The sequence below is a fragment of the Monodon monoceros genome, unplaced genomic scaffold (genome assembly GCF_005190385.1).
Source record: "Monodon monoceros isolate NGI ecotype Baffin Bay Population unplaced genomic scaffold, NGI_Narwhal_1 Super_Scaffold_21, whole genome shotgun sequence".
NCBI classification, from domain to species: Eukaryota; Metazoa; Chordata; class Mammalia; order Artiodactyla; family Monodontidae; genus Monodon; species Monodon monoceros.
In genome coordinates this window covers 32,423,369-32,445,821 of record NW_021703778.1, presented here as the reverse complement: position 1 = coordinate 32,445,821, position 22,453 = coordinate 32,423,369, and the positions used below count along the sequence as shown (strand labels likewise).

The 22,453-nt window shown below is 48.9% G+C and overlaps 1 protein-coding gene across 1 annotated transcript; it reads right to left on the bottom strand.

Moving 5' to 3' along the window:
• Positions 1-1,656: 1,656 nt before the first annotated feature.
• On the bottom strand, positions 1,657-14,993 carry MINAR1 (membrane integral NOTCH2 associated receptor 1). Its single transcript, XM_029239404.1, has 3 exons — positions 12,383-14,993; positions 7,257-7,508; positions 1,657-1,854 (listed from the first exon to the last, which is right to left on the bottom strand). The coding sequence occupies exons 1-3, from the start codon at positions 14,681-14,683 to the stop codon at positions 1,657-1,659; spliced, it is 2,751 nt and encodes a 916-aa protein (XP_029095237.1). The 5' UTR covers positions 14,684-14,993.
• Between the last annotated feature and the right edge of the window lie 7,460 nt (positions 14,994-22,453).

The following is a 22,453-nucleotide window of genomic DNA, read 5'->3' as shown; positions in this document are numbered from 1 at the left end:
AGATGACATGAAGACCTCTAAAAACGAAGGTTCACTACAGATGAAAGCATCCATCCCTTATTTATTAACAACATGAAATGTTCTGACTGCCCTTTACAGTGAACAATAGGATTAGACCCAGCAAGCTAAGCATTATTTGGAAGATTTTAGGATGGGTGCTGAACGCCTATTGCTTTAAAATCTGAGATGCTTCCCAAACCTCTCTTTCAGGAGTGTATTGTATCATCCAGAGTGATGATTCTTACCACCAGCATTTATTTATAATCCACCTTGTTCTCAGAAGAATTAAGGTAGCTAGTTTCTATCACTCGTTTTTCTTTAACCTGTAACAAGACAGTAGGATCAAATGCCGAAAAGGATTCTTTCCGTCCAATTATGTCAAAGCACCATTCAGCAGGTGGAAACGGAGATCAAATTCTAATGAAATTACAACGGCTTCCTTACACTGGAGAAACCTTGCTCTCAAGTTATTTAACAGAGATGACAATAAACCAAACTTAGGTATTTAGATAGACATTATAGATAGATAGATAAACGGTTAAATAGATCATTTTTTTTTTGCACAGCTGACAAGTATTCAAAACTCTGGAGTAGGTGTTGGGGTAGTTGAGAATACCTCACAGCCTTTATCATATTATTGACAAGCTTTCAAAAAATTTTTAAAGCCATTGGAAATGGTTGGTATTAGTGGTGCACGGAAACCATGGTTTATAGTTAGAATGTGAAAGTTCAGCCATTGTCTCTACTCTTCAAGGCACAAGGACAAGTTCCAAATTCTTCAACTCATGTGCGAGAAGCAGAGCAACAGGTACCACCAGGAGACAGAAGATTGAGAGGAACCACACACCAAAGCAAGAATGGGAGACCCTTTGGGATGCCGTGACTTTCAGATATCGATCGTTCGTCGTTAGCAAGCAACTCTCCCACACCTTGAGGTGGGCACAGGAAGGTCTCCTGGCCTGAATACCTTGGCCTATTGAGCAGAGAGCACACTTCACGCCATGCCTGATTTGACAGTCCAGCACCTTCCTACCCGGGGCACCAGGAAGAAGGTCCAGAACGTTTCCATGAAGATGTGCAATGAAGACTGTAATGATGACAGAAGGGCAAGAATGAAAAGTCGGTAGCCCTTGATAAAAGTCAGCAGAGAAGTAACCCCCTTTATGGATACATACCCCGTTTCTTTGCCAGCGATGGTCTAAGAACATTAAGGGAAAGAGAACCCATGCTTTTTTTTTTTTATTCTCATCTTGCTATCTCGCTTAGCTTCCCTAAAAAAGGCATGGATTAACCATCTCCTCTATAACATATTCCCCGCCATGAAATTTCATCAAATTGGAAAGAATCCAACCAATCAATCTTCCTCTTTTTTTTTTGCTTGGAATTCAGTTTGTATCTACTGGTAGTCCATTACATTCTTTTGGTAGGAAAAGCTATTGCACTTCTTAAAATTCATCCATGGAATTAAGTCAAAGCTAATAGGTAGGTAGATATCTCTCTAGAATGTATACTTTCTGAAGGCCATCGTCCGTGTTTGCAGAAAAGCCTCCGTGATTTCTGTTTCAACAAACTGTGGCCCCATTGGCACGTGATTTTAAACTACAGAGGGAGACGTCGGTCGTCATGAGCCGTAGGCAACGTTGCACGTCCAGTGGCTCATGATTTCATTGTGCAGATGGGCACGACGATGACCAGGATGACTGTGCACGTCGCTGCAGCGATCAGAGCAGCGATCTTGCAGACCTTGGCTCGTCTGAACTCGGCTTCTTTCCTTTTCAGTAATGAGTCGTAGCCTGGAGTATAAATATCTTCCATCCAGTATTCTAAGTTGTTTGGGTTTAAAGATTCTTGAGTCTAAAAGTGAAGAGAAGATGTTAGAAATGTGGTGAATACGTGCAACAGGTTCAAGACGTTCCGACAATCCTCACCCCTGAAGCATCTCAGAGCTGCCTGCAGCTTGCAGGGGAGATGACCGAGGAGCCCAACGCTGCCCACCAGCCCCTCCTGAGGTGGACCACCAAGGACTCGGGCTCCCGCACATCCCAGATTGGACCTGCCCCTCTCCTACTACAAAGGTCATGATGGGGGACTTCCCTGGTGGCGCAGTGGATAAGACTCTGTGCTCCCAATGCAGGGGGCCAAGGTTCGATCCCTGGTCAGGGAACTAGATCCCATATGCATGCCACAACTAAGAGTTTGTATGCCACAACTAAGGAGCCCATGTGCTGCAACTAAGGAGCCCGCCTGCCACAACTAACACTCAGTGCAACTAACTAACTAACTAAATATTTAAAAAAAAAAACAGGTCACAATGGTCTTGACACAGGAAAACCCAGGGATTTCCTGGGAGCAAGCAAAATAGGGCCGAGAAACAAGACTCTACGCCTCAAGGGCGTACGGCCAGGAACAGGCTGGCCCTGCTGCATGGGAAGCAGGGAAAGTCGCTGAAAAATATTCTCCACTAACGGTCCCTAAGAACAGAGGCGCCTAAAGCAAGGCTATTGTACTACTCTGATTTGGTTCCCAGTTCTTCAGTAAAGCCTCTACTGAAAAATCAAAGGCACCTCCCAGATAAGCAGGTCAAACAAAACATAAAATATTTCCATTTCAAACATCTGTCAGGCCACTGCTCACAGGCCACCCCCATGCCAGGTGCAGAGTCCCCAGTGGGAGAGACCCCCACCCACTGCCATTTGTTTCCCAGCCTCCCTGAGATTAGTGCCTGTCTGCAGGAGAAGTATTATATTTAACCTGTTATCACCCAGGAATCTCATTCCCCGTGGATGACTAACAATCTTTCCATAAAGAAAGGCAGTGTCCTCATCTTACGGCGAACATTTAATAATGTGACTGTCACATAAAAGCAGCAACACATTGCAATTCCAAGTGAGGTCGTCTAAATCTTTGAAACACAAGCAAAATATCCATTTTGAAGACTTTCTCAGATTGTTTAATGCTCATAAAGGTGGGCATGTTACAGATCTCACACACACACACACACACACACACACACACACACACACACACTATGTACTATGTTATTGGAATATTGATTATTCTAACCCCTATTAGTCATTCTCCACCTGTCCTTTCAGAACCATTCTCTGTTCTTTGCTGTCTTGCTCTGTGCCCCCAGGAGACCAGCCAATATGGACACATCCCAGGTGGATTCAGTCAGTGGGGCACAGTTCCCCCTGCTCCCTCCCTGATGGGCCACAGTTCTATCAGGTACCTGCTCTCACAGCTGTGGGTCTTGGTGGGTTTCAGAAACAGCTCCCTTTCCTTGGCCTTCAGATCCAAGGGCAGCAACAGCCTCTCACTCATGCTGGTCCCTGGGCGCTTCACGGGCTCTAAACCCTGCCTACACCGCCGCCAAGAGTCCCCTCCTTCCCACTCCTATCATCCGTGAGTATGCCATCTGCTTCCTGCCGGGATGTCGACGACCCACATGCCGTGGACTCCTCTGGCTGCTTTATTGCTCTCCTGTTTTGTTTTTGTTTTGTTTTGTTTTTTGGCCATGTGGCGCGCAGGATCTTAGTTCCCTGACCAGGGATAGAACCCGGGCCCCCTGCATTGGGAGCACGGAGTCTTACCCACTGGACCGCCAGGGAAGTCCCTGCTCTCCTGTTTCTAATGGCCTTCCAGTACAGGGGCCGGCAGACTCCAGCCCAGGCGCCAGATACAGCCCAGCACCTGCCTTCGTACAGCCTACCAGTTAAGAACGGTTCTCACATTTTTAAATCATTGAAAAAAAATAAAAGGAAAACAATAGTCAGCGGTATGTGAAAATCATATGAAATCAAATCTCCGTGTCCCAAAATAATATTTTGTCACAACACAGTCATATCCAGTCATTTACAAGTTGCCCACGGCTGCTCGAGACAATTATTGGCAGAGTTGAGCAGTTGTGATGGAGACTGTAAGGCCTGCAAAGTCTTAAAGCAGTTACTCTCTGGCCCTTTAGAGGAGAGTGTGCCAATATTCTAGAATATTCTGTACAACGTTGCATAATGAAAAGAGAATGGGACTTCGGGGTCCCTGAAATCCTCCCAGGTCCCCTTCCTCACGGAGGCACAATGTTCAAAGACTTTTCCAATTGTTCATGTTATCTGGAAGGGCGGGGAGGAGTGGTAGGCAATGCTGGCCATTGCGAGGACCCACACCATGAGAAACAGGACATGCTCCATGATGGAAGAGTCCTTAAAACGCAGGATTGTCTGTTCAGACTTTGCAAGAAGCTCCTACTCCAGCACTTCTGCTAAGTCCCAGGAGCCACGGTCTCCCTGAGTTGCCCAGGGCACTTCTGCTACTGCCCAGCTCCGGCTGTTAGGACAAGTGTCCTTATGCTTGGGCTGCAGCTCTTTCCCCAACACAGCTCTGTCCTCCATGGGCACTTGGGATCGGTCTGTTTCCCTGGACATGAAAGCTCTTCAGCAATTTAATGGGTACCTAGAGGGGAGCCAGGGAGCCAGGTGGGCATGTTAAGCTGGGGACTGGTCTGCAGGGCTGGGCGGGTTTGGGTGGAAGACTGAAGGGGCAGCTCTCCCTGCTCTGACACTTTGGAGACAGGCTCTGACCAGAGAGGCTGAAACACCACCTCTTCTTCCCAATATTCCCAAGGCGGGCCAAGGAGTAAGCAGTGTGTAAACGACACATCAGATTTTGTCTTGTTCCCTCCAGCTCAGACAGAAGGAAACTGGCTCTTTCATAGGTAGCTATGCTTTAGGGGCTGGGATTCATCCTGTGAAGTCTATTATTTTTAATTACTTTTTCCAATAACCGCAAGCTCTCGTGCCACCCAGTGGGACACAGGGGGCATCCTCGGTTGTTAATTACTCCTGCTGAGCGCTGGAAATGGAAACGGGGCCTGTACCTTTGCTGCACCCTCAAGTGGTCATAGATGGCAAATTTACATCTTGACGCCACGGGGCCCCAAGAAGATGGTCCAGATGCGGAAGCTGCCCTAAGACAGTACCTGGGTCTCTGCAAAGCGATGAAAACAAGTAAGGTGGCGCCTTTCTGCCTTCATTCAGCTCCTGATACCTGTTCTGTTTTGCTGCAAACACCCTCGAAAGGCTATCAAACTCTTTCCTGTCTTATATTTTTTTGTGAGACTAGATACACGATCCTTTGCATTTTTAAGTGATGTCACCTAAAGCTCTCTAATCTAAAGATCTTTTATTTTTTATAATTTTGCCTTTATGCTTCCTAAAGATTGGCACTTTAAAATTGCATGTATCCGTAGGAGTGAAATCTCCCAGACTCTGCCTCCCAAATTTTAAAAAGATGTTTCTCAGTCTATGACTCATTCAATTAATCTGCTCCTGTCAAGGTCATCCTATGTACTGGTGAAACATTGACTATTCCACCAGGTGAGCCATTCACACCTCTGGGCCTTTTGTGACTCGCCTGCAGCTCGTGGCATCCTAGTACCCACAGGTTGCGGTGTGGTAGCCACAGCAGAGCACTGGGACCCTCCTGCAGGAGAAGCAAATCCTATCTAGATTGCTTGTCAGCAGGATGGTGACAGGAGAGGACGTGGCCTGAAGGGTCAAGTGGCGTGCAGCTGGCATGGGGACAAAACATGCAGGAGGTGACAGGGGCCAGGAGTACCTCTGAGGTGGTCCTGATATCACCACCCACTTGACTCTCAGGATCTGGCCAGAGATATCCCTTCCCATAATTGCTGTCATTTAGGGCCCAACATAAACAAATGTCACCGCAGTCATTTGTGTGACATGAAGCTCTACTCTACTGTCATCAACAGAAAAACGACATGGTGGAAAGGCAACACAGGAGGAAGTACAGGAGTCTTATTGCCAGATAGTCCATTATGAATTTAGACTTGTCAGGCCTGCACAAGTTCTTGTGCTTCTCGGGGCCTCGATTTCCTCATTTATAAACTTGAGATGAACATCATCACTCCCGCCTGCAGGCCACTGTGCCTTGCGTGAGAGACCGTGATCAAAAGTCCCTTACAGGGCTCCCCTGGTGGCGCAGTGGTTGAGAGTCCGCCTGCCGATGCAGGGGACATGGGTTCGTGCCCCGGTCAGGGAAGATCCCACATGCCACGGAGGGGCTGGGCCTGTGAGCCATGGCCGCTGGGCCTGCGCGTCCGGAGCCTGTGCTCCGCAATGGGAGAGGCCACAACAGTGAGAGGCCCGCGTACCGCAAAAAAAAAAAAAAAAAAAAAGTCCCATACAGAGTGGATCAATTTCAGCATCATTTCAACAGCGCCAAAATGCCTTTTCGGTGCCTTCTTAATGGCAGGTACTTTAAATACATTATTTTCATTTCTGACAGTGACTCTGAAAGTTAGATATTATTATGGACATTTAACAGGTGAGGGAACCAAAGCTCAAACAGGTGAACATTCCAGGCCACACAGCAAAGGAACCCTGGCTTAGAACCCACACACTGTGGGAAAACACATTTCTTTTCTCGCCACTGCACTGCACCTCCTGCAGCCCTCCTGGCTTTAGGGAGAGGCCATTTCAAGGGAGACCCTGCCATACCACCGCCCCCCCCACTGGCATCTCTCCAACTGCCCTTTAAGTGGTGTGGACCTGCCGGGACCCGTACGTGAGTGGTGGCGTTGGGATGATAGCCTCACTGCCCACCAAGCTAGCTGGCAGGTGGGGACAGGGTACTTCCTGTGCTCCCGAGGTGATGCGGACACACAGATAGACACAGTGGGGATGGAACCAGGTGGAACTGCCCACCACAATGAAAGTGGCCAAAACCCAGCCCTGCCTGTGGTTGAACAGAAAGCATGCCCTCCAGCCACAACTGTATTCACAGAGCTTCCGGGGATGGCGCTTACCTGGGACTGCTCCGTATGGAAACATAATCCATAGCTCGGCTCCCACAAATATGCTTTTATCCCACGTGCTACATGTGGAAGGAGAAATCAGCTTGTGTTTCATTAAACAGTTGGGCTGAGGTCTTGTGAGCAAATACGAGAATCTGCACTTGGTATGGAGTCTTAAACGTATCGTTAGCAAATCGGATGGCCAAAGTCGATCAAGCAAGCAAGCAAGCATTCCCACTGCTACATGTTTACGAAGCAATAAGCGAAATAGCAGTCTCCTTGCGAAAAATCTCTGCTCTACGATGTTATGCAGGTTCCGAATTCCACGGTGGGGACCCAGGGAGCTGAAGGTGAGGGAGCGGGCCGGTTAGGGCATCCGCTATCCATTCCTGCATCCGCCAGCGTGTGGCTGGGCTCCCCCCACCCGGGGCAGTGAGAGGCTCACCTGCAGGTCCAGGGCTGTCAGCTTGCCCTTCTCGCCCGCGTTGCGAGCATACTCCTCGATGGTCCAGGAAGACTGGCCCCGCTTCACCTCCAGCTCCGTCAGCCGCATGTCTGTGTACAGAGGGCTGTTCTTCATGTGGGCCTTGAGGGAGGCGGGGTAGGGGTGAGGGCTGAACACCTGCTCCACCAGGAAGCCGTCTTTGGGCTGCTTGGGCAGTCGGTGCTGCGGGGGGATGTCATACTGCCTGTCTGCCTGCAGAGGGGCACAGGGGAGTCCAGAGAGCGACACAGATGCCGTCAGAGAGCCCACAGTGCCAGTGGGCAGACACCAGCTTTTCACCACCGGGCTCTGCCCGGGTAGCAACATGCAGTTATTCACGAGCAAATAGAAAGAATATCTGGACTGGGGGACATTTACTAGGAAAAGCTTATGACATTGATAATACTCAAATGACCCAACATTTCTATGCCAGGAAGAGATGATTTTATCTAACCCTCATACCATGACTACTATCATTAACATGCATTGTTCAGCTAAGGAAATGGAGCCCAGAAAGACTCAGTAATTTACCCCAGGGTGCACAGCTGCCAACGGGAAGAGCTGGCATTTAAATCTATCATCTGGCTTCAGAGAAGCTTTGCTTAACTACTGCATAGTATTCCCCCCCCTTTTTTTTTCTTTTTTTTGCCGCACCACGCGGCATGCGGGATCTTAGTTCCCTGACCAGGGACCGAACCTGCGTCCCCTGCAAGGGAAGCGCAGAGTCTTAATCACTGGACTGCCAGGGAAGTCACTGCCCCCTCTTTCTCTTACCAGTTTCTACCTGGTACTGAGGAGTAAAAGATATGGGGTCCTTCCCCCTAGGAGCTGGCTGAAACCACTGATGCCACACTGCTTCTCTGGATGGAAGAAGCCAAGCCAGAAAGCACGTGGTGGGAGCCTCTAGTGATTTTCAGAGACCTCTGCGTGGCCTTCAAGACAAGGGAACAGTGTGGACCACAGTTTGGAGGCAGGAAGGTGCCCAACACAGCTGCCATCACTTACGTTCTCAGTCCTTGAGTTCCACCCGATCCTGGGGGCTCCGTTCTCCATGAACCCTGTTATAACTGGAGTCTTCTGGTACTTTCTACTTCTAACTTGAGGCCCTCAGATCTCCACATAGATGTCACGTCCTCCAGAAGTACTCCCTGACCAAGACCGGGTCAGCGCCCATCTACGTGACCCCTTCAGACTGTGTACAGAGCCCGCGGCCAGCACTGTCTGTACTGTAACTGAACTGTAACCGCCTGTTTGTCTGTCTGTCTCCTCCGCCAGACTGTGAGTTCCCCGAAGGCAGGGGACAATAGTGAGCACATTTTTTTTTTTTTTTTTTTTTTTTTGCTGTACGCGGGCCTCTCACTATTGTGGCCTCTCCTGTTGCGGAGCACAGGCTCCGGACGTGCAGGCCCAGCGGCCATGGCTCACGGGCCCAGCCGCTCCGCGGCATGTGGGATCTTCCCGGACCGGGGCACGAACCCGTGTCCCCTGCATCGGCAGGCGGACTCTCAACCACTGTGCCACCAGGGAAGCCCAGCGAGCACCTTTTAATCGCCCGCTCAGCAAAATCATACCACCAAGGAGAAGGCACTCCAATCTTTTTAAAGGGATGGATCCCAACATCATGGAGTCGTGCACATGAAACAGAGAGCCAGAAGAGCTGTGGGTGTGAGCAACAGACAAAGAAAAAGGAAAAATAAGAACAGGAGTGAGGGACGGTGTGGACAAGCAAGAGGTGGGGAACGGACTCAGGTGTCAGGAAACGGAGGGTTTACGTGCGAGCACCTGATGAGATAACGTGTGTGAGTGGGAGTGCGCGCATCCTACACGTGGACGGGGACCAGAAGCACGCTCCCAGCTACCAGCAAACTAGACCCATCGGCCCTTGCTCAAATACAGTATAACTCTGAGCCCTTCCAAACCATTAAGACCGCTGCTACAGAGAAAGCAGGATAAACTTGGCCAAACCCAAATAAGGAAGTGAGGTGTCCTCTTATTTTTTCTAGCTCATCAAACCCAAGTATCTTCTAAAAGGTGTCACTGAGTTTATTCATTCAGCTCATCACCACTACCGAACACTCAGAGGGCTCCCACGGCATGCAGGGCCCGTGCCCGAGCTGGGGGCAGGGCAGGTGCCAATAATAACAGCAAGGCATCATAACTACAATTAACTGAGGGCTGACTGTGTGTGTCTCCTGCTGTGCTCGGGGCTGAACACGCGATATCCCATTTCAGCTTCTCGAGAACATCGGCAAGGCTATAACATTATAATCCCCGCTGTGGATGTGGAAACTCAGCTTAGAGAGGTTAAGGAACTGGCCCAATGTCACACAGCCAGGAAGTGGCAGAGCCAGGATTTGCATTTGTTCTCGCTTCTGAGATGGAAAGTTACCCGCTGCCCACGCTTTCCTCCCTGCTCCTACCACGGAGGCGTTTGCGTTCTAACATGGCAGTCGGTATGTATACCTAAGATACTTTTAAAATAAAGGTTGGTATCTACTCTGTCGGAACAAAGAGGATGAAAGGCAGGAGATCAGAGACCAGCAATAATCTTGGGAGGCTTTCAGAGGCTTACGAATTAAGAGGCCTTGAGGGGAACTGGGTCTAGATCAGCACCGAGGAGATGGACAGGACACTTTTTTTTTTTTTTTGATGTGGACCATTTTTAAACTCTTTATTGAATTTGTTATAATATTGCTTCTGTTTTATGTTTTGATTTTTTGGCCACGAGGCATGTGTGATCTTAGCTCCCCGACCAGGTATCAAACCCACACTCCCTGCATTGGAAGGTGAAGTCTTAACCATTGGACTGCCAAGGAAGTCCCTGGATAGGAAACTCTTGATGGAGGAATCACGTGAGTAAAGGTTCGACAGTGGGATGGGGCCTGGCCATCCTAGGTACTTGCTGAATGAGTGACTGAGTGAACGAGGGTGGCACTTTTGAGGAAAACCAGGTAGACGTATCAAGGTGGAGAAGGGCCCAGTCCAGGTGAACTGGAGCCCTCCTGTTGGGGAGAAGGACATGATATGCCGAGGGTTTGAGTGGCTGGACTGAGTGGCTTGAAGCTTTGCTGAGCAAAGGGGAGTCAAGGAGGAGTTGGGAACGGGAGGCACTGCACACCCCCGAGTGGAGCTTTAGGAAAGGGAGCATGGCAGTGGTGGATGGGATGAGATGGAAGTGGCGACAGAGGTGGGGGGATGATGAGCGAGAGAGACCAGTTACAAATGTGCCCCCAAAGCCCAGGTGGGAGGTGGTAGGAGCCTGGACTTGGGGGAGGGAGGGTGGATTTAAGCGGAAAGAAACATCACAAAAGATAAATCCACAGGGTCGAGTAGCCCAACTGGATGTGAGAGAGCCAATGAGGGAAGTCAGAGATGAGAGACATCCCTTCAGTTTGGGGAATGGCTAGAATGGCGACCCCAGAATCGGTACAGGGAGAGGGAAGCCTGGCTTTGAAGGAACAGAAAATCTAGCTGGGACCTGCAGATTTCAACCCACGGCAGACATCTGGGGGAGCTGGCCTTCAGCAGTTTGAGATTTGGGAGCAAAGTTCAGAAGGGCCCCAGGGTTGGTCACCACCATGGCAGGCATCAGCCCAGGGATGGTGAGAGCCACACATCGGCAGGGAGAAATGAGGTCACAGAAGGAGGCCAAATGAAGACCGCTCACCCCAAACACTAGCAACTTTGAGCTGTGTATTTCAAGGGATCTTTCTCAAGCTTATTTCTGGTGGTTTCTGGGGCCTTTGACATTTTATGGGTTGGACGCATGGCTAGTTCAGTTAAACTTGATATATCTATAGAAGTGCCAAACCACTGGAGTGCTCTAAATGGCCATTTTCAATGCTCCCTAAGACCCAGGGCTCCAGGAACCTGGCCAGACTCTAGCAGCTAATTGACACGACAGCAGTGCCAGAGGAGAAGACCCACAGCTGGGCATCTCGTCGGAGTGTCGGCACATAATATATTCTGGTTTCTGTCCGACACCACGCGTCGTAAGTGGCTACGGAAGCGGACAGTGGCCGGCACAGGTGCCAGAGGTTCCTTTGGGATCAGAAAAAAATCACTTCTTATTTTACTCTTTCCCTGCTTTGGACCCTGAAAACTTCCTTAGGGCTCCATTTTCTAAGCTTGCCCTTCTTGGCATTCGAGGGACTCAGCCTCCTTCTCTGTATTCAATGTCTGCAGCCACACCTCTTCACTCCCTCTCTGATGACTGGTCCTCCGAGCCCTCAGGAGGCCCCGTGGTCTGTCCTTTAGAATCAGGGTAGGGAACTGAGATGAGCAACAAATTGAAATGGCATCACTTTGGCCAGAAAGGGTTCAATGTAACCTACTTAGAAGGAGGAACAGCAGCCACAAGTACCGCTGAAACAAATCATCCCTACTGCAGGGGCCGAGAAGAAGAAAGAATGTGAGTATGTGTGTGTGTGCTCACTCCAGCACTGACAGAAAGATGCTGACTATAAAGGTGCAAAAACGCTCACGTTCCCATAAAACTGTGTAGGAAAAAACCTCAAAAGCAAAGAAAGACATCATATTAAGAGTTGCCATCCTTGGGCGGTGGAACTGTGAATAATTTCCTTAATTTATCTTCTTTTCTTACGAATCATCTATTGATCCTAAAATGAAAAAAACTCAAACTTTTAAAAAGGAGCACCGCGCATGCCACAAAGTACGTGAAAGGGCCATAGGAGCTAGCTCGCTTTTAAGTCATTTCCCTCCTTTGCTTTGCCTGCACCCTGCCCTTTCAGAAAGGACAGGAAGAAAGCCCTGGTGATGCTTGTCTGCTCTGCCATGTTCCCCATTCTATGAAAATCAGGTCTCGAACCACCAGTCCAATATCTGAGCCATGCTTTCTCCCATCGGCAACACAGCAGCGTGTGCTCCTCCGGGCTGATGGACAATTTGGAGGGACCAACCACCAGGCTATGCTGTCCTCTCTGCTCTAACATGGAAAGTCTGGAAGGATTACGAGCACAACAAGGGCAGGCCTCTTTTTCGTGTAATGTAAGCTTCCAGGCTTGGAAACAGACCAGGGCTATATCGTAAGGCTGCTGCCTAGTTACGCGAGCTTACATGCGCATTACCTCTTTAGATTTTCGATGCCAGTCCTTACTTTCCCCAGGGCCTCTGTCTTTCACATCCTCCTCTCCGACGCCCACGCGGTTGGTGTAAGTGATGGTGCGCCAGTCCCTGGGCGAATTGGAGATGCTGGCGATTTTGGACTCTGTGGCGCTGTTCTCCGTCAGGGACCTGGAGGATGGCCTGGTGAAGAGGCTTTTTTTTAACGCCTTGACACGAAGGCTTTCGCTGTTGCTTCCGCTGGCGTCTGAGGAGCACCAGTCGGCCGAGTTCTCCAGTTTGGGCCCGTGGGAGCCATTGTGTGCACGGAACATCCGGGGAGAGGCGCTCTCATCGGACGGAGCCTCGCTGGTCAAGGAATTCAGATCTATCTGCACACTCACCTTCTCGGGCTGCTGTATCTTCTGATCCAGCTTACTGAGCTTGCCCAGGACCTGGGAGATCTCCTCGCGGACACCCGACAGCGACTCGAGCTTCCGTTCAATTTCACCGATCCTGAGCACCAGTTTGCACACGCTGGTCTTCAACTCCTCTTCCGAGTGGTGGCTGTCTTCAGGCCGGTTGCCCTTTTCTCCTTTGCTGCTGGGGAGCCCGTTGGCGATTTTGGTTAGGTTGTGCTCCGGTGAACTGTCACAGTCCGACTTGTGAAGCTGGGACAAAGATCCTGTGCTGTTGTAGCAGGATGACTGTATCACTCCCGTCGAGCCACTGATGCTCATGTCATCAAGAAATCGGAAAATGTCACTGATGTCATCACTGACAACTTCCGAGTCGTCATCTGACTGCTTCATGGCGTGCCTGTCACTGTACTTGCCCTGCCCAGAGGCACACAAGTCTTTGCATTTCTTGGGCTCCAGGACGTGCTGCTCGGTCTGAGTGCCCACGCTACTGGTGTCTGAGCTGAGCTGCCTGCTGGTGCAGCTACTGCTCTTGTCTTTAAATTTTTTGACCGGTTCATGCTTCTCCAGGTCAACGGAGGATGAGATCTCTTTAGATTTGAGCCCGTTTGGCTTGGCCACGTAGCCGACGGGGAGAATTGGCTGTTGCTCCTGCGGCATGAGGTAAGCTGGGCGCCTGTCTGGGGTTGGGAAGTTGGCGGTCTGGCTGCTGGGATTTGGATAGCGGAGCTTCTCCTCGGAGGGATTTCTATTGAAAAAGGACCGTTCAAAGTCAGGAACTTCTTCAGTGTTTAGGCTCCAGCTTTTGGCCGGCCAGGGGGTCTGCTTGCCCGGCCTCCCGGGACAGCGCCTGGCCTCCTGGGTCCCCATCACTGGAGTGGGTCCAAAATACGTGGAGGCTTGAAGGTCATCTAAGCTCTCGTGCTTTGCCCGCCTTTTGTCAGGAACAGGGGAGTATTCGGGATTCAGGTACTGGCTGTTGTAGGGCATCTCAAAGCTGTGATTGGGGAAGGGTGTCTTGTGGGACTCCTTTCGGCCCTGGGGTTTCCCGTGCTCACCCTCAGCCTTGTTAGCGGGACTGGCCAACTCGGGGGACACAGTCATCAGGTTGTGAAACTCCTCTTTGAAGATGTTCCTTTTCTGGACGCAGGACTGGACCACGAAGGGCTCCTCATTAGAGATGAAAGTCTCCTTGATGCCCTGGGTGTGGGGCAGGGAGTCCTGATCAGACATGGACTCGCTCTCGATGTTCATGGGGAAATACGTTCTCTGCATCTCGCAGGGCTGAGGGCTGGCCACCGAGTAGGGGGCCAGAGCCTGCAGCCTGTCCAGGGAAGCCGCCCGGTTTTTCACATCTTTGCTGACCCCCAGCAGGAAGTTGGGCTCGGAGGCAGGTACAAACTGCGGGCAGTCCTTGCAGTCCATCTTGCGGCACTTGGAAGACTGGCGGGTGGGGTAGCCCCGGCTGAAAGGCTGGTCGCTCAGCTCGCAGCTGAGGGACTCACACTGGGCTGCAGTGCAGAGTTCCGTGTCCGAGCGGCCCAAGTCAAAGGCTGCCTCCTTCTTGCGCATCTTCTGCCGGCCACTGGGGAGCTTCTCCTTGGCCGTAGCCCCGTTCATCTGGATGAGGTTGAATATCGTCACGATATCTGCCGCCACCATGATTTTCTTCGATTGCTGGTTGTTCACGGTGCATTTCATCTTGTCTTTGAATAACGTGGCTGGAAAATTGGGATCGAGACAAGCCGTGTAGAAGAGGATGCTTCTCAGTTTGGAAAGCTGGGACAGATCAAAACGGGTGCACAGGGATTTGCACAGGTCCTGGTAGGAAACGGTATTTTGCTTGCTGTCCAGTTCCTCCAAGATTTTCACCAAGAAGAGGGAAGTTTCCTGATTGGCCTCCATCATTTAGAGTTTCAAAGCCTCACTGATGACACAAACGTCGAGGCAGTTCTACGGGGTGACAATATTGAAAAAGAGAAGCGGGGGAGAAAGGATTATAAACACCAGTGGAGTTTTAAGTCAAGCTGGTTATGAACCACATAAAGAAATGCAAGGAAAAACTTTTGAAGGTTTAAAAAATGTCATAAGTGCTTTAAAAATATTTATAATATACTCTGTAATTCGCTTCCCAGTAATCTACCTAAAGAAATTATTGACTATGATTTTGCATAAAGATGCTCATTATGTATATGTACAACTGATCCACTTTGCTGTACACCTGAAACTAACCCAACATTGTGAATCAACTATACTCCAACAAAAATTTTAAAAAAAATAGTTACAATTATAAAAAAATGATGTTCATTACAATGGCATTTATAATAGTGAAACAATGAAACATCTTAAATATCCAAATATTAGGGGAATGCATAAATAAAACGGGTTACCGTATACGATGATTTCTTACAAACATTAAAATTATATTAGGGCTTCCCTGGTGGCGCAGTGGTTGACAGTACGCCTGCCGATGCAGGGGACACGGGTTCGTGCCCCGGTCCGGGAGGATCCCACACGCCGCGGAGCGGCTGGGACCGGGAGCCATGGCCGCTGGGCCTGCGCGTCCGGAGCCTGTGCTCCGCAACGGCAGAGGCCACAACAGTGAGAGGCCCGCATACCGCAAAAAAAAAAAAAAAAAAATATATATATATATATATATTAATGTACATCCTTACAATGGAATACTACTCATCAATAAAAAGGAACAAATTACCAGTACTTGTAAATGACATGGATGAATCTCAAATGTATTGTGCTTGAGTGAAAGAAGCCAGACTCGAAGGCTACCTATTATATGGTTCCATCTTAACGATATTCTGAAAAACAGATCCGTAGCTGCCCGGGGCTGGATGTGAGGCAAGGTGCTGGCAAAACGGCACAGAGAAATTTTCCTGGATGATGGAACTATTCCACATCTTGATTGGAGTGGTGGTTGCATGCCTCTATGCATTTTTCAAAACTCACAGAACTGTGTGCTAAAACGTGTGAATTTTAGCTATGTAAATTGTACCTTAATTATAAAATTACACACTGAAGACTTTTTATGACAAAAGAAAACTGTGGTACAATACTGAGTGAAAAATGTGAAAATAAATATGTTATGTAGTAAGATCTTAATTATATAAAATTATATCTTCTTGGAAATGAAACTGGAAGAAAATAAAATACACTCAAATGTTAATGGTGGTTACCTTTGGATTGTAAATACGCATGTTCTTTCTGAATTAGTCATCTTTGTTTCTCAATATTTTATTATGCAAATTTTCAAACATACAGCAAAGTTGAAAAATTTTTTTTAATTAATTAATTTATTATTATTATTTTTTTTGGTTGAGTTGGGTCTTTGCTGCTGCGCGTGGGCTTTCTCTAGTTGCGGCGAGCGGGGGCTACTCTTCCTTGTGGTGTGCGGGTTTCTCATTGTGGTGGCTTCTCTTGTTGTGGAGCACAGGCTCTAGGCGCACGGGCTTCAGTAGTTGTGGCTCGTGGGCTCTAGAGCGCAGGCTCAGTAGTTGTGGCGCACAGGCTTAGTTGCTCTGCGGCATGTGGGATCTTCCCAGACCAGGGCTCGAACCCTGCATTGTGTCCCCTGCATTGGCAGGTGGACTCTTAACCACTGTGCCACCAGGGAAGCCCTGAAAGAATTTTATAGTGAACACTCATATAACCACCATCTGTATTCCACCATTAACATTTTACTATATTTACTTTATCACATATCTATCCATCTACCCTTCATGAAGCCATCTCGTTTTTTTTTAAAGCACTTCAAACTAAATTGCAGACAGCGGTACACCTCCCCCTAAAGATTTCACCATGCATATAATTAACCCAAGTTCAATAATTGTTTACAGTCTCTCTTTTAATATAAGATTTACACACAATGAAGTGCACAAAACTTGAGTCTATTTGCTGAAGTTGTGACAAACGTATATGCCTGTGTTATAAGCAAAACCCCTACAAAGATCTAGAACGTTCCCCTTGCCCCTTCCCATTCAAGCACAGTTCTTATTTTTTATAGGTAACTCTAATATTTTCTTTATAATTTCCCTTCTTTTCCAAAATTCCTACCATGACCACGTATTATTTTGTAATCACCAAACAATAACTAACCTTATTTTGAAATGGGAAGAAAAATCTACATTAACATATCTTGGATGGAAAAATGAAAAACATCAAACTGAAAGCTTAACAAAGCCTAAGGGAAAATAAAGCTCCTCAAGGATAAATATGGACCCAGGTTCTGAGATTTACAAGGAAACATCAAATCACACACGTTACCCTCCCCAGTCACACCCTGCTTAGAAAAGGCATTTTGACGATTGACTTATTGATTTTAAATTTGACTCAGGGCTTCCCTGGTGGCGCAGTGGTTGAGAGTCCGCCTGCTGACGCAGGGGACACGGGTTCGTGCCCCGGTCTGGGAAGATCCCACATGCCGCGGAGCGGCTGGTCCCGTGAGCCATGGCCGCTGAGCCTGCGCTCCACAACGGGAGAGGCCACAACAGTGAGAGGCCCGCGTACCGCACAAAAAAAAAAAAAAAAAAAAAAAAATTGACTCAGCCCACACACAGCCAGCCTATTTTCTAGGGAAACAGTGTCTGTGGTGGGGGGTGTTAAATTTCAGTTGCTCTGGACCGTGGAGTCTCTGTCCACCCTGAGGGCAGTGCTCTCAATGGGCATCTATGCACATCAGTGAGCTCTCTCCACGAACGTCTGCGGAGACACGCAGAGACCAGTGGTTTGGACTTTCTTGTATGGAAAAGGCAATGAAGCCCCGAGAGGCTCTGCTCCTGTCCAGAACAAGTCACAGAAAACCCACGTCTCCCCACGCAGCTCTCCCTGCCCTGCCCCAGCCGCCCAATCCGTGTGATAGAAGCACTGCATGTCAGGATGTTCTGGTTTGTTAAAGGTGGGGACAACCTGCCATGCTTGATCTGCAAGGAAATAAATAGACACAGAAACCAGAGTGGAGGACAAATGAATGTAATTGAGGGAAGAGCAACTACCACTCATGCACATCATATTTCACAGTCTGGTGACACAAAGCACTTTCAGAGATACTCTTTGCTAGAATTCCCATAACAATCTCAGGAGGATTCTTTCACTATTACTCTCCGACAGATGAGGAAACAGGCACGGAGCACTGAAAGCAGCAACTGGGCGCAACTAGAATCATCAGAACTGCAGCCCAACCCCACGTTCCCGCGAGACTGTCTCAACTTTCTGTTCTACTCTGTGGCTAAAACTGTATTAATCCCAGGTCAAAAAAGAACTCGGAAGACCAAGGCCCAGTGTCTCCTGAGTGAATAAAGGAAACACAAGTGATCTGCTAACCCTGAGTCATTTTCTATTAAGACTGAAATTGAGGGGATTATGAATGGCCGGGAAGATAGGCAGGTGCCCCTGTGCAAATGGGCACGTGGCCACATGCCTGGTGTGCGTGCATGTGGTGATGAGTCACCATAGAGAAACTCCATGTAGATTTTCCACAATATGCTAACGAAAGCCATAGAGGACTAAGGAGCAAAAGAGAGGCTCAAAGGAAAAAGCAGAGTTCTTGGCTCTGTGTAACAGGATCCGGCCTGCAGCACGCAGCCCCTGGCAGCTACCTCTTCTGGCCACACAAACAGCTCTGTGGTGTGCGAAGAGCACTCCCTTTTCACAGATGAGGAAACTGAGGAAGGGAGAGGGAACTTGAGTTGCCTGGGGTCTGCCATTGGGCTAGGGCCCCAGCAGACCACAGCCCGGGATGAGGACATGCTGTGGGATGAGTAGCAGGCTCCGTCTCATGCCAGGAGGAGCAAAAGCATAGCCACAAGTGACAGATGTGAACTGGTGGAGGCGACAGGCTGACTGGGACAGGCAGTGCAGTCTGACCACCTCCTGTGTACTAGGGCTTTTTTTTTTTTAGTATCTTTATTGGAGTATAACTGCTTTACAATGGTGTGTTAGCTTCTGCCGTATAACAAAGTGAATCACTTATACATATACATATATCCCCATATCCCTTCCCTCTTGCGTCTCCCTCCCTCCCACCCTCCCTATCCCACCCCTCTAGGTGGTCACAAAGCACCAAGTTGATCTCCCTGTGCTATGCGGCTGCTTCCCACTAGCTATCTATTTTACACTTGGTAGTGTATATATGTCCATGCCACTCTCTCACTTCGTCCCAGCTTACCCTTCCCCCCTCCGTGTCCTCAAGTCCATTCTCTAGTAGGTCTACGTCTTTATTCCCGTCTTGCCCCTAGGTTCTTCATGATCATTTTTTTGTTTGTTTTTTAGATTCCATATATATGTGTTAGCATACGGTATTTGTTTTTCTCTTTCTGACTTACTTTACTCTGTATGACAGACTCTAGGTCCATCCACCTCACTACAAATAACTCAATTTCGTTTCTTTTTATGGCCGAGTAATACTCCATTGTATATATGTGCCACATCTTTATCCATTCATCTGTCGATGGACACTTATGTTGCTTCCATGTCCTGGCTATTGTAAATAGAGCTGCAATGAATATTGTGGTAAATGACTCTTTTTGAATTATGGTTTTCTCAGGGTATAAACAAGACGAAAAGACAACCCGCAGAATGGGAGAAAATATTTGCAAATGAAGCAACTGACAAAGGATTAATCTCCAAAATTTACAAGCAGCTCATGCAGCTCAATATCAAAAACAAACAACCCAATCCAAAAATGGGCAGAAGACCTAAACAGACACTTCTCCAAAGAAGACATACAGATGGCCAAGAAACACATGAAACGATGCACCGGGGCTTTACAGGAAACGTCCACAACAGCCTGGAGAGGGAGGCACCACCACTCTGCACCCTCTGCTGGAGGCGTGAGCAAAATGAGGCCGGAGGGATTACACGGACGAGGAGGACTTGAAGCCGAATCTGTAGAAGGCCAAAGCCCAGGCTCTCATCTCAGTGACAAAAGAGCAAGGATGGAACATCGGCCCGACAGCTCTGGGGGCTGAGTGAACCTGCCGTGGAACGTGTATGTGTGTGTACACACAGCGACGCCCACGCACACACACACTCATACCCTCACACACACAACCGCACACACGACTCTCGGCCACAGTTCACACACGTACACACGCCCTCACTGCCACACCCACGTGGATGGGCACACACCCTCTCTCACCCACACCCCTTCTCTCTTTGGGCTCTCTCAGCCGAGCCCTCAGGGCTTGAATATTCTTAAGCTCCCAGCACAGCCTGATGTGCATCTGGGGAAAGGCCAAGGCGTCCACAGAGCCACCCTCCCTGGCGTTTGGACGCCCACCCCCAGCACATCGCCTGCAGTGACCAGTCACTGCTGAATCACGGGATGCACCTGGAGGCGGCAGGCACCACTCACAGGGCTGCACAGCCCCTCCCGAGACAGGAGAACACGCCCCCCCCGTCCCCGTTAAGGCGCTGAGAGGTGGCTGGCGGGGTCCCACCCCAGCCCGCACTCGGGAGCCACCTGCGAGTAACGTGCATGCACCCCCGGGGGCAGGAAGTCCGGCCTGGGGAGCCCGTGAGCAGCTGGGCTTCTGGAATTCAGACCCATCAGGACTTCATCAGGACCCCCAGTGGTCCCCAACCGCCCGCCCAGCTCAATCCTCACAGCCCAAGCCTCCCCTGCCTGCATCTCCTATGTCCACTCTGCATTTCCCCCAGGGAGGCCTGTGCCCTCTCACTGCCCACACCCCGGGAACCCTGCTTCCCTTCCAGGGCCCGCCTCCAACAGCCTTGCTTTCCGCCAACCTCTCACTGATCTCAGTTGGAATCAGTTGCTCCCTTCTCGGTGCTCAGCGGGCCTCTGTCCGCACCTTGGTAATAGTGTTACTCACACAGGAAAGACTTGCCTCAGATGGTTTAAACCATATTGAGATCTGGCCCCCCCAACCCCAGACCAACCAATTAAATCAGAATTCCTGGGAGGAGTCCAGAATCTTGGGAGTTGTTAAAGCCACCCAGGTATTTCTGAAGCGTGGGGTTTCAGACTGAGGGACTGAGAAACCCCATTTAGAAAGTAAAGGGGTTGGCATTAAACGGAATGAAACTGTGCCATTTACAGAGATGTGGATGGACCTAGAGATTGTCATACAGAGTTAAGTAAGACAGAAAAAGAAAAACAAATATTGTATAATATCACTTATATGTGGAATCTAGAAAAATGATATAGATGAACTTATTTGTAAAGCAGAAATAGAGACACGGATGTAGAGAACAAACCTATGGTTACCAAGGGGGAAAGGGGGGTGCAATGAACTGGGAGATTGGGATTGACATATATATACCACTGTGTATAAAATAGATAACTAATAAGAACCTACTGTAAAGCACAGGGAACTCTACTCAATGCTCTGTGGTGACCTAAATGGGAAGGAAATCCAAAAAAGAGGGGATATATGTATACGTAGAGCTGATTCACTTTGCTGTATAACAAGAAACTAACACAACATTGTAAAGCAACTATACCCCAAATAAAAATTAATTTTAAAAAAGGTTTCAAATCTTTAACGAATTTCTGAGTAAAATGTTGACTGAGCTTAAAAAAAAAAAAAAGAAAGTAAAGGGGCTGGGTTTTGCAAGAGGCAGTGCAACCTGAAGGTGGAGAAGATGGGCACACAGGTTCCAGCCCTGCTCGTCACTAGCTACATGACCTCCAGAAGGTCACCTACAGTCCCCAACCTCACTTTCCTCACCTGTAACAATGGGGTTAATTAACAAGCTCATGTACAGCACTTAATAAAGTGTCCCCCAATGACAGCCCTTCCACAAATGACAGCAGTCGTTCATGGAACAGCGGTGGCAGTGGGAAATCTAGTAGTTTCCGTGGGTTTATGCCTCACAGCACCTTCTGCAGGTTAGGAAGTAGGACCACGTGAGCATTTTGGGGAAATGACTCCATTCTACAGAGAGAGCAAGACACACCTGTGCCTAAAACAGCATTCTGGCCTCCCTAGTTTTCACATTTTCAATCTCTTCAAAGACTTTTACGGGCTTCCCTGGTGGCGCAGTGGTTAAGAATCCACCTGCCAACGCAGGGGACACAGGTTCGAGCCCTGGTCCCGGAAGATCCCACATGCTGTGGAGCAGCTAAGCCCGTGTGCCGCAACTACTGAGCCCGCATGCCACAATTACTGAAGCCCGCGCACCTAGAGCCCGTGCTCTGCAACAAGAGAAGCCACCGCAATGAGAAGCCTGTGCACCACAACAAAGAGTAGCCCCCGCTCACCGCAACTAGAGAAAGCCCGCACACAGCAACAAAGACCAACGCAGCCAAAAATAAATAAATAAAATAAATAAATTTATTTGAAAAAAAAGACTTTTAGTTTCCCACTGTAGAAAACTCTGTCCTCAATCACGTGCTTTCAGGGATCCGCATTAAACCCGTGAGTTACTGCCTCTCTGGATTACACCTCAAGAGGAGAAGAACAGGTTGTGCACAGAGTTCTTTATTCATCTCTTTTTTAAATAAGAGGAAAGTTCATAAACTGATTCCATGAGGAAGTTCTGAAGGCCAGAGGTTGGAATTATCCGCTCAGAATAAACAGGGGTGCCCTCTCAGCCACCTTATCACACGTCACTCTAAGACCGGGACCCCCTTGTCACCTGCCTGATGCCCACCCCGGGCAACCACCTCAGGTCTTCTTGAAGATTCTGCAGGCATTCGGAGCT

What these genes read in the sequence shown, in the direction of transcription:
- MINAR1 (XM_029239404.1), bottom strand. Translation starts at nt 14,683, where the DNA reads ATGATGGAGGCCAATCAGGAAACTTCCCTCTTCTTGGTGAAAATCTTG. An exon ending in GGCATCGAAAATCTAAAGAG is followed by an intron (nt 7,509 to 12,382) that starts GTAATGCGCATG and finishes GCCCCTCTGCAG; the next exon opens with GCAGACAGGCAGTATGACAT. An exon ending in TGACAGCCCTGGACCTGCAG is followed by an intron (nt 1,855 to 7,256) that starts GTGAGCCTCTCA and finishes CTTCACTTTTAG; the next exon opens with ACTCAAGAATCTTTAAACCC.